Source organism: Miniopterus natalensis, chromosome 3 (genome assembly GCF_054644295.1).
Source record: "Miniopterus natalensis isolate mMinNat1 chromosome 3, mMinNat1.hap1, whole genome shotgun sequence".
NCBI lineage: Eukaryota > Metazoa > Chordata > Mammalia > Chiroptera > Miniopteridae > Miniopterus > Miniopterus natalensis.
In genome coordinates, this window is record NC_142083.1 from 98,278,400 (window position 1) to 98,291,342 (window position 12,943).

A 12,943-nucleotide genomic window follows, 5' to 3' on the forward strand; every position below is an offset into this window, starting at 1 on the left:
TCCCAGTGATCTTCTTCTATCCCGGGAAATTCTATTTACATTTTGAGATTCTGTTTTATACCCTTCAGCCTCTTCATGGTCGACTCCAGTGCCCATGTCATAACGATGAGGTGGCAATAGTAATATTTCAGCGATGTGCCGGGCTGGGTGTTGTAAAGTCTAGTCAGAGTATGTTCTCGTGAGCATAAGTGTGTGTGTGCGTGCATCCCCTTTCCACCCATTCATAACTGGGCATCTTTGGTGAGTTGTCAGCACAGCACCTTCCCTTCCCCCACCAAGCTCAAGAAAAACCTTTTCAATTGTGTGCACACAGTTGCCTAGAAATAACATTGTCAACATCTCTCTCCTTGATTCTAGGTGTCCTTTGGTCGTGATTTTGAACAGCAGCTAAGTTTTTATGTTGAGGCCAGGTCGATGTTTTGCAATCTGGAACCTGTCCTTGTGCAATTGATTCACGTAAGGCTTTCCATTCATTCATTTGTTCTCTCAGTAAATATTTATTGATCATCTATACTCCAGGCACCAGTTTTAATCTGGGATTCTTCTAGCTCCATATTGTTCATGTGCCTGAGGTATGAAAGATTTTCCTTTAAGGTCAATAAAATCTACAACTTCACCGAAATCTTTGAAGGTTTTTATTGACCCCCTTTTCTCTGAAGTTTGTTTATTCTCACTCCTGCGTGCCAACAGCAGAGTTATGTGAGGAGCATGATTACGTAGTTGTGGAAACACTAACCTAGAGTGCCTCGTTGCCTGACCAGAGTCCCAGCTTCTTTGGATCGTGGCCCCTTTTTGTAACTTTTCATGGTGCCCCCAGGTCAAAAGAAATAACATCTCTGTTTATTAAAAAGTCAGGCTCAAACAGCTTAAGTATTTATGCCCTAACAATTTGATAGCCCTTTAAAACAACATATACATAAATTGAAGGAAAAATAATATATTTTTATTTCATTCTTAAATGACCGTAACTCCTTTCTGGTGAAGTGTGTTGGGCACCTGTTGGGCGCTGCACAGCTTCTCAAACCTTGGAGTCAGGTTGGCCACCACTACCTTTATTTTCTGTTCCATACTGATTTTTTTTCCACGTTGATTTTTGCACAGCACTTGCATTTTGTCACAGCATTTGCCAAAAACCCAATTATGCAAAGATACGACATCACTGGAATGTAATGCAGTCCAGTGTTGAGTCTGTGAGCTGCCTCACCCCAGTGCTTTGCCCAGTGCTCAACAATCAAGCGTTGCTGTTTTCCTTAAAAAAAGAAAAGGTTCCCCTGTGAGTTTGCCTCATACTCTGAGGTTTTACAGTCCACAGTTTGAGAACCGTAGGTCTAAACTTTTCATGTATATGGAAAGATTCCCTAAGGCTTTTTAATTGCCTCATGTAAATTCAAGGAGAGTGGTTTTTTTATACATATGTTTGCTGGTTATCAGGTTATGGAGCATCACTAAACTTAAGACCTAAATGTAGAGACTTCATCTGTAAGACGAAGGGAGGTAACAGTGCCCACCTCGTAGGTTGAGAGGATTAAACGAGGTAATGAATGGGCAGCTCTTTGAACAGCCCCTGGTGTGCTGTAAGTGATGGTATGGCTGCTGTTATTACCTTCCTTATGGTTATTGTTAGTTTTGCACAGCTGAACTGCATGGTTTACTCTAAGACTTGGAAATTTCTCTTAAGGTCTTTAAGATCTTAAGCTTAGCGTATGAGATTTCCAGAAATGGAGTAAGTGAACCGTAGCTGTTCATTAAACCAGAAAATGGTCATTTATAATGCTGGTGGATAGGCATGACTAACTCAGTAAGTGCCTTTCCTTGTACCCTCCTTGAGATGTTTGCGCAAGCCCAGATCGAATTGGGCCTATGACCCCTTTGGCATTTCAGGGTTCACTGCTAACCAGCCTTGGTCCCACTTAGCTGTTCTCATTGAATTGTATGCAGTTCATGTTCAAATCTCTGTGGAAGACATGAGTCAGCCATTGTTTCATTACCATTTCTGTTTTACTTATTAACAAATCTAGAGTGTGAACCGGTTGGCAATGGAAACAAGAAAAGTAATGAAGGGGAATCACTCCAGAAAAACAGCTGCGTTTGTCCGGGTATGTTCTAAAGATAAGACTCGCAGACTTTGCGCTCCAAGTGGGTTTGATTTTCCAGATTTTTTCCTTACATATCTATTTTCTTAATGTTTCTGGAAGAAGTGACCATAGGGGCCTGAGTTTTGATACGCGTTATGGTGAGGTGGTTGGGGGATGGATTTGGGTTTTGAATGCCAGCTCAGTTGTTTCTGTAGTTAAACCTGTATGTATCTGAAGGTCTGATACCTTTTTTCCCTATTCATCACTTCCCAACTTTGAAATAAAATTTAAGTTTCTTGAGTGTACTGCTCAAAATTTTATCAAAGCAACATAATCTATGTTTTAAAAAAATGAAACCCTATGCAAACAATGAAACATAAGCATCCCAGCCCTGCCCTTCCTCATCTCATCCTCTCTCCTCTGTCAGCTACCTCCAGCTCTTTGTGGCAACTTTTTCTGATTACATCCTTTTTTAAAACTAATTGATTTAAGCAGCTGCTTTTTAACTTACGATATTAGGTGCTATCTCTTTATTCCCTTCAGTGATAGGTACGGATTTATTTTTCATGCACCGTTACTCTCCTTACGCCTCCTCCCAAAGGACAAGATACTGCAGAGGCAAGAGGAGAAACTGGGGCTCAAAATGCAGAAATTATTTTAAGACATTATTTTTGCTTGAAAATACGTAACAGATAAGAACAGGAGTCCTACTCTACTGTGAGGGCTTTGCCAGGTAACCTGCTGCATTTCCCCTCTCTCCCAGGCTTGTGTTGCCTACTGCTTCATTACCATCCCTTCCCTGGTGGGCATCTTCACGCGCCTCAATCTCTACCTGCATGCGGGTCAGGTGGCCTTGGCCAATCAGTGCCTCTCCCAAGGTAAGCCCATCAGCCCTCCTCTCGGTCCTCCCTGCCTGCTTAGCAAAGCTGACTGGGTGGGGTGGGGGTGGTATGTGGGTGTGTGTGTAGAGAAAGAAATGATCTTTAAGGAAGAAAAAAAAGTTATCAATAAATGACGAGTTTTAAATCTATTTCTTTAGTAGGAAGCACATCAGACATGCACACATTTAGAGTCAGACAGATGACAAAGTGTGGCGATTTTCCTGTAAAGGCCATCTTAAATCTATCTCAGACATGCAGGGCTACGTGTACCTAGAGAATTTTAGACCTTAGGACTGCTTTATCACAGCAGGTTCATGTTTGTTGTTGTTGAGACTTGTTTATTTGAAACCCCAGAAAGACACGGGAAGAATCTTGTAAGTACAGAATGAATACTAACTATAGCTTGCTGTTAGCGATGAAAATTTTGCTCAAGATCCATTTCTGTGCTAGGCGTGAGTGGTTTATATGGGAGGTGATCCCTGCCAGTGTTAGGAGGGTGATGGGGAAGGGAGAGAGGGGAAGGGAAGGAAGCCAACAAAGGGGACACTCATGGGCAAGTTACTGCTGGGAACAGCTGAGGTCCATCCTGCTGGGGACCTCTGGGAGGGAGTGTCTAAAGCCTTTGGTGTTACCCCACCTGAGGGGCAGGGAAGACGGGTTATTTACCCTCTATTCCCATCTGTCATTGACGAGGGCTGCTTCCGGGGCATCAACTTCCTGGCACTCAGGCCTGCTCCTCACTTGAGCCAAGAGAATGCCTTCAGGCGGAGGGTCACAGTGTTTGCTGCAGGATGCTCTTGTTGCCCTGGACAGTGTAGGCCAACAGCAGGTGCCTGTCCAGCAGGCTGTAACACAAAGACTGAAAGAAATCCTGACACCACTTATGAAGCAGTTGTTACAGGGCAAGTTCTTGGCACATTTTGTCTCACGTCATCCTCCTGACAGCCACACAAGGCCCGTCCTCTGGCTGGTGCCCCATCTCCCAGGTGGGAAAACTGAGGAGGGCATGGCTAAGGAGCCAGCACTCAGTCCCTGATCTGACCCAAGGCCATGCCCTTTCACCACTGATAGACGGTATGTGCAGTCAAACCGTCAGAAGGCTCAGTGAATACTTTGGGAGTTTCTCCAGTACTGTATGAGATGGACTCATGCTTTCCATGGTTATCTCCCCCGACCGCCTTCATCTCCCACCTGGCATCACAGTTTATGCCAGAGTTAGTGACCAACCACTTGCTCCTTGGTTTGGATGGGCGCTCTGGGTTGGTCAGAGTGGTCCTTCCCATTCTTTAGCCCTTGGCCTGGCACTTCTTGTACCTGGATCTGTATCTTGATTCATCTGGGGCAGCTCTGGGCACCAAGTCTTCAAACATGACTGCTGGCCCTGGCCAGGTGGCCCATTTGGTTAGGATGTTGTCCCAACACGCCAAGGTTGCAGGTTCAATCTTCAGTCGGCACGTACAGGAAGGAACCAATGATGCATAACTAAGTGGAGCAGCACACCAGCGTTTCTGTCTCTCTCTCCTCCTTCCCCTCTCTCTCTCTCTCTCTCGTTCTCAAATCAATGTAAAAAACACCAAAACCATGATTGCTATCCATGAACCTTTTCAAAATCTGCTTGGTTTTTGTTTAGACTCTTGGGGACTCTAGTGTCTTTCCAGTACATTTGGAGTTAAACTAAACACCATGCCTGTAAGTCCCCGCGTGACCTGCCTTCTGTCCCCCCCTCATACGGCTCTTCAGCCACGCTGGTTTTTTTTCTGTTCTTTGAACATAGTAAGCTGCCTTCTGGTTCAGAGCCTTTGCATTTGCTATTCCCTCTTTGTAGAATGATCTTCCCCCAGATATTTGTATTTTCTTTAATGACCAGGCAGGAAATGGGAGCCATGATCTGTGCCAAGCCTCCTGATGATCATCATGACCTGATGTGTGTTTGTTTACTTATTGTCTAGATACCCCGTCCCAACTAGGACTGCAAGTCACACGAGCAGTCATCTGTTCTCGTTATTTGTTGGTAAACATGGAACTTTTTTGTCGTCCCCACTTTGGTAAGGATGGTGAGTTAGCATGAAACAGAGTGAAACAAAAATGAACAGCTGCCACCCAAAACCTGTGCAAAATGAAGATTAGGTTAATTAATTAGATTAGTTTGGATGTTAGAAATTTTAAGTCTTATAAATTAGTTCCCTCTTACAAGTTTAGGAATAGCTGACCCACGTGGGAGTGCGTGAGTTTGGTGTCACCTGCGAATTAGGAATGGCCTGTGAGCTGCCACTCCCAGAGCATGTGGAGGCCCTGGAGGCTGCTGTCTCTCCTCCCACTTCTACGAACTCAGAGACTTGATGGTGAATGTTGTAGGTGCCAGGCAAGTTTACTACGACCAGATAGCCTGTGTGGCTTCATGTTTTTGTTTTGTTTGTTTTTAGGAAAAAGCAAAACAGAAATTCTCACACTAAATAAAGCCCTGGGCCCTGGGCTTTGCTTCTCCCTAGAGCCCCTCAAGGACAGTGTGACTGGCTGTTCCGGTTGTGCTGCCCTGTAGTGCCCCCTAGTCCACCAGACACAAGCAGCGTAAGAACAGCCCGGGTGTGTGAGCAGCTGGGCAGCACTCTTCTGTTTGGTGTCAGAGCTGTTGACTCCTCATCTGCCTGACCCCTCAGGTCCCCTCCACGTTCATCGTCTACCTGATGATTTTTCCTTGAGTCTCTAAACACTATGTGCTAAACCTTTGTCAATGTAAGAAATATCTAAACTTATAAGAATTTTTATGAGTTTATTTGAGCCAAACCGATGACAGTTGCCAGGAAGCAAAATCTCAACGGGTTGAGATAATGTTCCGGAGAATGGCAGTTTTGCACCTCATTTTTTACATTACAATCAAAGGGGGAGATGTCAGGGGATTACCTGAAATCCACTGGGGACAGATTAGGGAGGTGGGAGAAAGCAAAGCAAGGAAACCTCTGGGATTGGATAAGAGGTAAAATGACAGACACACTTCTTTTACATAAGTGGGTGCAGGATAGTTTACAGTCAACAATTAACAGGATAACAATGAGGGGATCTGCGGTCTCTGCTCTGGTGGAGTGTGGTGAGGGGTCCAGAAAAAAGGAAATTTCTTTGTTATTGCAAAGGCATGTTATCAGGTGTGTTATCCTAGATGCAGAAAGACAAATGGAAAGGCATAGTTAAGGTAAAGTCTTTTTCCCTAGCAAAGGTGACCCTAGGACAGGATACCTGCCCTGAGCTGCTTTTAGTTAAGATGGGTTTATTATTATTATTTTTTAATCTTTATTGATTTCAGAGAGAGGAAGGGAGAGGGGGAGAGAGAGAGAAGCATTAATGATGAGAGAGTCATTGATCGGCTGCCTCCTGCACGCCCCTGACTGGGGATTGAGCCCGCAACCCGGGCATGTGCCCTGACCAGGAATCGAACCCCGATCGCCTGGATCCTGGGTCGACGCTCAACCGCTGAGCCACGCCGGCCCGGCTAGTTAAGATGTTTCAATTGCAGACCATCCTTTGTGGTTACTTCAGGCCTCTGAGTTTGTATGGCCACCGTGCAGGCCTCCCTGAGCGTGTCAGGTTTAGTGTGTGGCCCCTTTTCATCCACAGATACATTCAATTATTGAGTGCTTTTTTGTTTACATTTTTTTACATGGGATGTGGAAAAGAAACCTGGTTGTCCTGTGAAACCTCAGAAGACTCAGGGGGAGGGAGGAGTAGCATAGGGATGTATATGCTTTCCCCCAGTGGGACAAGGTAATGAGTCTTCATGGTTTGGAACCTGATTTCTCCTCTTTCTGTAGGTCTTTTTAATTTTTTTTAATTTTTAAATTACAGTTGACATTCAATATTATATTAGTTTTAGGTGTACAGCATAGTGATTAGACACCATATAACTTATAAAGTGATGCCCCCGGTAAGTCTAGTACCCACCTAGCACCGATATTATTGACTATATGCTGTCCTTTACATCCCTCTGACTATTTTGTAACTGCAAATTTGTACTTCTTAATCCCTTTAACTTTTTCACCCAGCCCCTCAATCCCCCCACCCTCAGTCCCCTCGTCCCCTCTGGCAACCATCAGTCTGATCTCTGTATCTATGAATTTGTTTTGTTTTGTTTATTTTGATTTTAAATTCCACATATAAGTGAAATCATATGGTATTTGTCTTTGTCTGACTTGCTTTATTTAGCATAAACCTCTTGTTCCATGCATGTTGTTGCAGCTGGTTAAGATTTCATTCTTTTTACAGCTGAGTAATATTCCATTGTATATCTGTACCACAGCTTGAGTATTATTATTATTATTATTTAATTCTCACTCGAGGATAGTTTTTCCATTGCTTTTTCGGAGAGCAAAACTGCCTAGGGCTGTACCACAGCTTTTTTATCTGCTTGTATATTGATGGACATTTAGGTTGCTTCCATATCCTGGCTATTGTATATGAAATGTCTTTCTTTGTCTCTTATTATAGCCTTTATCTCAAAGTCCATTTTGTTTGATATAAGTATTGCTACCCCAGCTTTTTTTCATTTTCATTTGCCTGAAATACCTTTTTTCATCTCTTCAATTTCGGTCTGGGTGTGTCTTTCGATCCAGAGTCTCTGGTAGACAGCGTAAGTAAGGGTTTTTGTTTTGTTACCCATTCAGCCACCCTCTGTGTTTTGATTGGTAGTTATTGATAGGTACATAGTTATTGTCATTTTATTATTTGTATTTTTATCTTTTTTCTTTTTTTCTTTTTAAGGAAGTCCCTTTAACATTTCTTGAAATACTGGTTTGGTGGTGATAAACTCCTTTAGCTTTTTCTTGTCTGGTCTGGGATATGTAGGTCTTTTTAAAAACACACACATACGAACCTATTTTATCTTGAATTGCCTTGTGTGGCTTTTAATAGCCATAAAAGAAATTGTTATGTGATATTGACATGATTATTCTGAACTCTAAACTAGGAGGAAAAGCTGTTTTCATATGTAGTAGGATTTGAGTTCTAAGTACTAAAATGAAATTGAGAAGTCTCCCAGACTAGATTTTATACATGGGCAGTTTTCTTTCTATCATCAGAAGACTTTCTATCAGAAAAGACATATAAAATCTTTTCCCAGATGCCCTATATTTAAACTCTTTCGTCCCAACGAGATCGAGAGCAGCTGCTTCATGTCCCCCTAGACCAGAGCGCACACGGCCCAGTAACAGGAGGAGAGTAACGTGGGTACTTTGTTCTCATCGCCACACTCGTGCCAGCTTTGCCCCACTTTCTCCCTTGTGCGCAGTGTCCGGGGGAGCGCCTGTCATGAATTTGCTTAGGGGAATGTGGTAAAGCTGTGACTGTGGGGCTGCAGACACAGGCTGGGAAGGAAGCTTCCAAAGCAGAGGCGAGCAGCTGCGTGCAGGAAGCTCTTTCCATGCTGTGCTGTTTCCTTGGAGGAAGGAAGAGAAGGCAGAGCCTGCTCCCCAGCTGCACACACTTGCTCCTCTTGTGCGCAGGCCTTTGCCGCAGAGGACAGGCGCTGCTGCATTTGCCCCCCTGCTCTGCTGGACGGGGTCCCGTTTTCATTTCGAATGCTACCTAACCAGCGCCGTGTTCTCTTGACATCGCTGAAGCCCTTTTGGGCTGGAAGTATATTTGGACCATACAAATGTTTGGTCTTGTCAGGCAGTTTAAAATTTCATTTGTTGGGTCAGTGTTTTGTCTGTTTTGACCTTGACACTTTTTCTCACAGTTAATACCTTGGCAGTTGTACAAGGAGCCCTCCGTCTTTGTCTCACCCCCCTACCTCCAGTCCTTCTGTCTCTCCCCATGCATTTCTCCCTGTCTCCATCCCCCCACTGCTCCCTCACTCCCATCTTCTACGCTTTCCATCCCTCTTTCTCGCTTTCTTTCCCCTCCCTTCCTTCCTTTCACCCTTTGAAGTCTTTGTTTTATAGACTATTTCATAGTTTTAAAAATATCTTCATTTCTTGGGCGTTTCTCTGGAGCTATTACCTAGTCAGAAGTCTCTAAAGCTCTCTGTGTGTGTGTGTGTGTGTGTGTGTGTGTGTGCGCGCGCGCGCGTGCACATTCCTTCAGACATTTCGATTGTTGTTTCTTTAACATGTGTGCACTAGAGTAGGTGCAGATGGATCAGAGTTTGAGCCACGCTCCCGCGCCAGTGCTCGCGCCTCCTGCACACACCGATGTGGAAGCAACCACTTCTCTTGCACCTTGGTTCCCGTCTGTGAAGTGGGCCCTATTCCCATACCTTCCCCATGTGGTCAATGGGAGGGTCAATGAAACAATCCAGGTTGAGCCCTCAGCCCACGTGACTATGATTTCTAGGCTTTCTGTAAAAATTTGCCACTTGCTTTTTTCGCTTAATAGTCTTAAGCCAGTCTGACTGAGGTTCTTTGACCAAATTTCTCAAAGAAAGAAAAAGAGAAGAAGGGAGAGTTGGGAGGCAACAGTGGTGCCCTCTCAACCTGGAATATTCTACCAAGTCAGTTATGGTTTGCAGAATCCTTTTCTGGGACCTGCCTGCTGTACTGGGCCAACTTCCATGTGACTCTCAGGACTGGCCTCCAGGCTGTGAAGGAAAAGGCAGACCCTGCACTCCTTCAGAGTTTTCATGCCCGGACTTTTTTTCTGTCTTGCAGCTGATGCCTTTTTCAAAGCCGCAATAAGCCTCATTCCAGAAGTCCCAAAGATGATTAATATTGATGGGAAGATGCGGCCGTCGGAACCATTCCTTCTGGAGTTCCTCTGCAATTTCTTCTCTACTTTACTAATAGTTCCGGTACGTTTCCCTGGGAGAGCTGTAGGCCATGTCTTTCCCTGACCTGTGCATACACTTAGGCCGTCTTAGCCCTAAAAGTGCAGGGGTGTTCTCTGTCTGTTGGTTTTGTAGTCGGATATTTGAATTTGTATTGTCCACTCATTCTGTGTCCTAAAAGCATTAGTTGAGGCTCTCCGTATGGTCAAGGGGGTGTCACTTTGTGATTTAGGGGTCTCAGGCATCAGGACCAAGATGCCTAGGATAGACTCCCAGGTCCCCCCCTCCGCACTCTGCAGTCTTGGGTAATTATGTAATATACTGGGCTGTAGTTTATTTGTCTGTAAAAAAGGAAAAGTAATAAGAGTATCTACATTTAAGTGTCATTGAGGTTCTTAGATGAGTGAATATGCATACGTGCTTAAGACAGTGACTTGGCACACGGTAGGCACTAAAAAGCGGGATGGTAATATTCTCTTGGTGGCAAGTACTAGAAACAAAACCACGATGGTGGAGGTCAGAGAGGATGCTGTCAGAAGGATGCTGGGGTTTCGTGTGGAATGTAAGAGATAAGCAGTTAGGCTTGGGCTGGAAAGAATCAGGGCACCCCCACCCCCAGGACAAGCACAAGGACGCTCATCCTAGCAGGGGCTCTTAACCACAGGTCCAGCTGCTGCCTGGGAGTCTGGCAGGGTGGCCATGAATTTAGATGAGAGAAAAAAATGATACCTTTGTTTTTACAAACCTCAGTGAAATGTAGCCTTTCGGCCTGGCCAGCATGGCTTAGCAGTTGAGCATTGACCTATGATCCAGGAGATTGCAGTTCAATTCCCAGTCACAGCACAGGCCTGGGTTGCGGGCTCGATCCCCAGCTGGGGGTGTGCAGGAGGCAGCTGATCAGTGACTCTCTTTGATGTTTCTACATCTCTCCTTTTCCCTTCCTCTTTCTCAGATCAATAATAATACATTAAAAAAAAAAAATAGCCTTTCGCTCCATTATGAATTATAGGCAATGAGCTAGTGTTCATCACAGTAACTGGGACTTTGCCACTAACAGAAATCGCCAGTATGCCCTGGCCCTGGTGGCTCAGTTGATTGGACCATTGTCCCGTGCACAAAAGGGTTGTGGGTTCAGTTCTGGGTCAGGACACATACCCAGGCTGTGGGTTCAATCCCTGGCCTGTGCACATGTGTGAGGCAACCAGCTGATGTTTCTTTTCTTACATCGATACCTCTGTCTCTCCCTCTTGCTTGCTCTTTCTCTCAACAATGAAAAATATCCTCGGGTGAGTAAATAAATAAATATCACCAGTCTGTTCATATCATAGTCCAGGTGTGGAAGATAGGTCAGAAGATTGACTATGTGCTTCCTTCCCTAAAAAGCACTGAAGTTGTTAGTCCTGTCGTTAAGTCTGTTATTTAAATGTATTCACCAAAGAGTTGTATTACAAGGTAACAATTATACTGAATATAACAACTGTTTTGATCACTGTATTTTAGTGTAATTGGTTTTCTTTGTAGTCTTACGTATTTTATTTTCTGCATGGTATTCTGGGAAGCCCATTAGCCTCACCAGGCTGTGACAGGGTCCAGGCACAGAATGGGCGGGCTCTTGGTGGAGCCAGATGTGCGCAGGGATCGGGGATGCTTGTTAACATGTAGGCTCTTGGGGCCCTCTCCCAGAGAGTGGCAGGCTGAACCATCCTTTTTGAAAGCTCCCTCATCAGTTCAGGTCGTCCTAGAATCACTTTGAGAAACACCCCTCTGGACTTGGGCCATGGAAGTAACTCAGCTCCCATGGGGACAGAGTTCCTTTCTGGTGATGAGAATGTTCTGAAGCTGATGGTGGCGATGCCTGTGCAGCTGATGCCTGTGCGAGCAAGCACTGAATGTGTGTTTTAAATGGGTGAATTGCTGGGTGTGTGAGGTATCTCAGTGAAGCTGAGGAGACAGAAGTGACTCAGCTCCCACAGCTCTTCCAGTTCAGACCCGAAGATTTCTGGAGAAAGGATGGGAGGCTGGGCTTCATGTTTTCAGATCTCCTTCTTAGTACTTTATAATCAATTTCTCTCTGTTTTCGATAGTTTAGTTACTAATTTATCAAGTGAGGGGACAAAGAAATCAGGGTTTCTAAGGGGGAACTTGGTCAGTGTCACTGTGCATTGACTTTCGGGGAGGCATTTCCTTCTGCAGATGAGGCCTGCCTCCCTCCCTCCCTCCCTCCCTCCCTCCCTCCCTTCGTTTTTCTCCTCACCCAAAGGAGTTTTTCCGACTGCTTTTCAGAGAGTGGAAGGGGGTGGGGGGAAATAGAGAGAGAAACGTCAGTGTGAGAGAGACACATCAATTGGTTGCCTCCCGCACACACCCCGACTGGAGTCAGGTATCGAGCCTGCAACTGAGGTACATGCCCCTGTCTGGAATCAAACTCTGGACCCTTCAGTCCGCAGGCCGATGCGCTAACTATTGAGTCAAACCTGCCAGGGCATGAGGTTTTCTTTATGTTAAAAATCCTCAGAGCTCTGATGAAAAGCCTTGTGCTTGGAGTCAGAAACTTGCATTTGGTCTTGACCCAGTGACTCCAAGGCCTTATGGCCTTGGGAAGATCTTGTAACTCCTCAAAGCCTCAGTGGCACCTTTCTAAAATGTCATCACTGGTGGGGCTGCTTTGAGTGCTGACTGCAGTCATAGACATGAAAGCCCATTGTGAGCCAGCTCTGTCCAGTCATAGACTGGTGACCAGGGGGTGGAATCCAGCATGTACACAAGCTTGCTGGCCACATAATACACATAATAAAGGAAACATTTGGAGTGAATGACTGAATGACCCATATTTAAAAATTGATAGATCACAGAAAAACCCAGATTTTTGGTTCCTCTTAAAAAGTCATATCTTGCCATGTGGGACCCCTGTTCCCTGACCTGGCCAATTGACCACAGCTGGGAAGCAGCTGCCCCGCTTGGGGTAGTGGTGGTGTGTGTGGGGGAGTGGGGGTTGTGTACTTTCTCCGGTTCCCCTGGGCACCTCCAGACCCACTCAGCCCATTTTTGTTATCTACCTGGCCCCTTAGGCATTCATGGGAATGCCCCCTGGTCTCAACAGGTCTTCTGGTTCTGCTATCAACTCTTGTGCTCTTGCTGGGGCTTGCTAAATAGCTCCACTTTGGGACTTCTTACTACAGTTGACCCTTGAACAACCCAGGTTTTGAACTTCCAGGGTACACTTTTCCACGGATTTT

General features: G+C 45.1%; 1 protein-coding gene across 1 annotated transcript in view; it reads left to right on the plus strand.

Annotated features, from left to right (window-relative positions):
• The window catches only part of VPS35L (VPS35 endosomal protein sorting factor like), a 112,800-nt gene that overhangs the window by 79,887 nt on the left and 19,970 nt on the right, over positions 1–12,943 (plus strand). The window contains exons 24-27 of the mRNA XM_016217644.2: positions 358–456; positions 2,019–2,096; positions 2,839–2,953; positions 9,592–9,731. Of these exons, the coding sequence (XP_016073130.2) occupies positions 358–456; positions 2,019–2,096; positions 2,839–2,953; positions 9,592–9,731 (432 nt within the window). The remainder of the gene's footprint in view (positions 1–357; positions 457–2,018; positions 2,097–2,838; positions 2,954–9,591; positions 9,732–12,943) is intronic.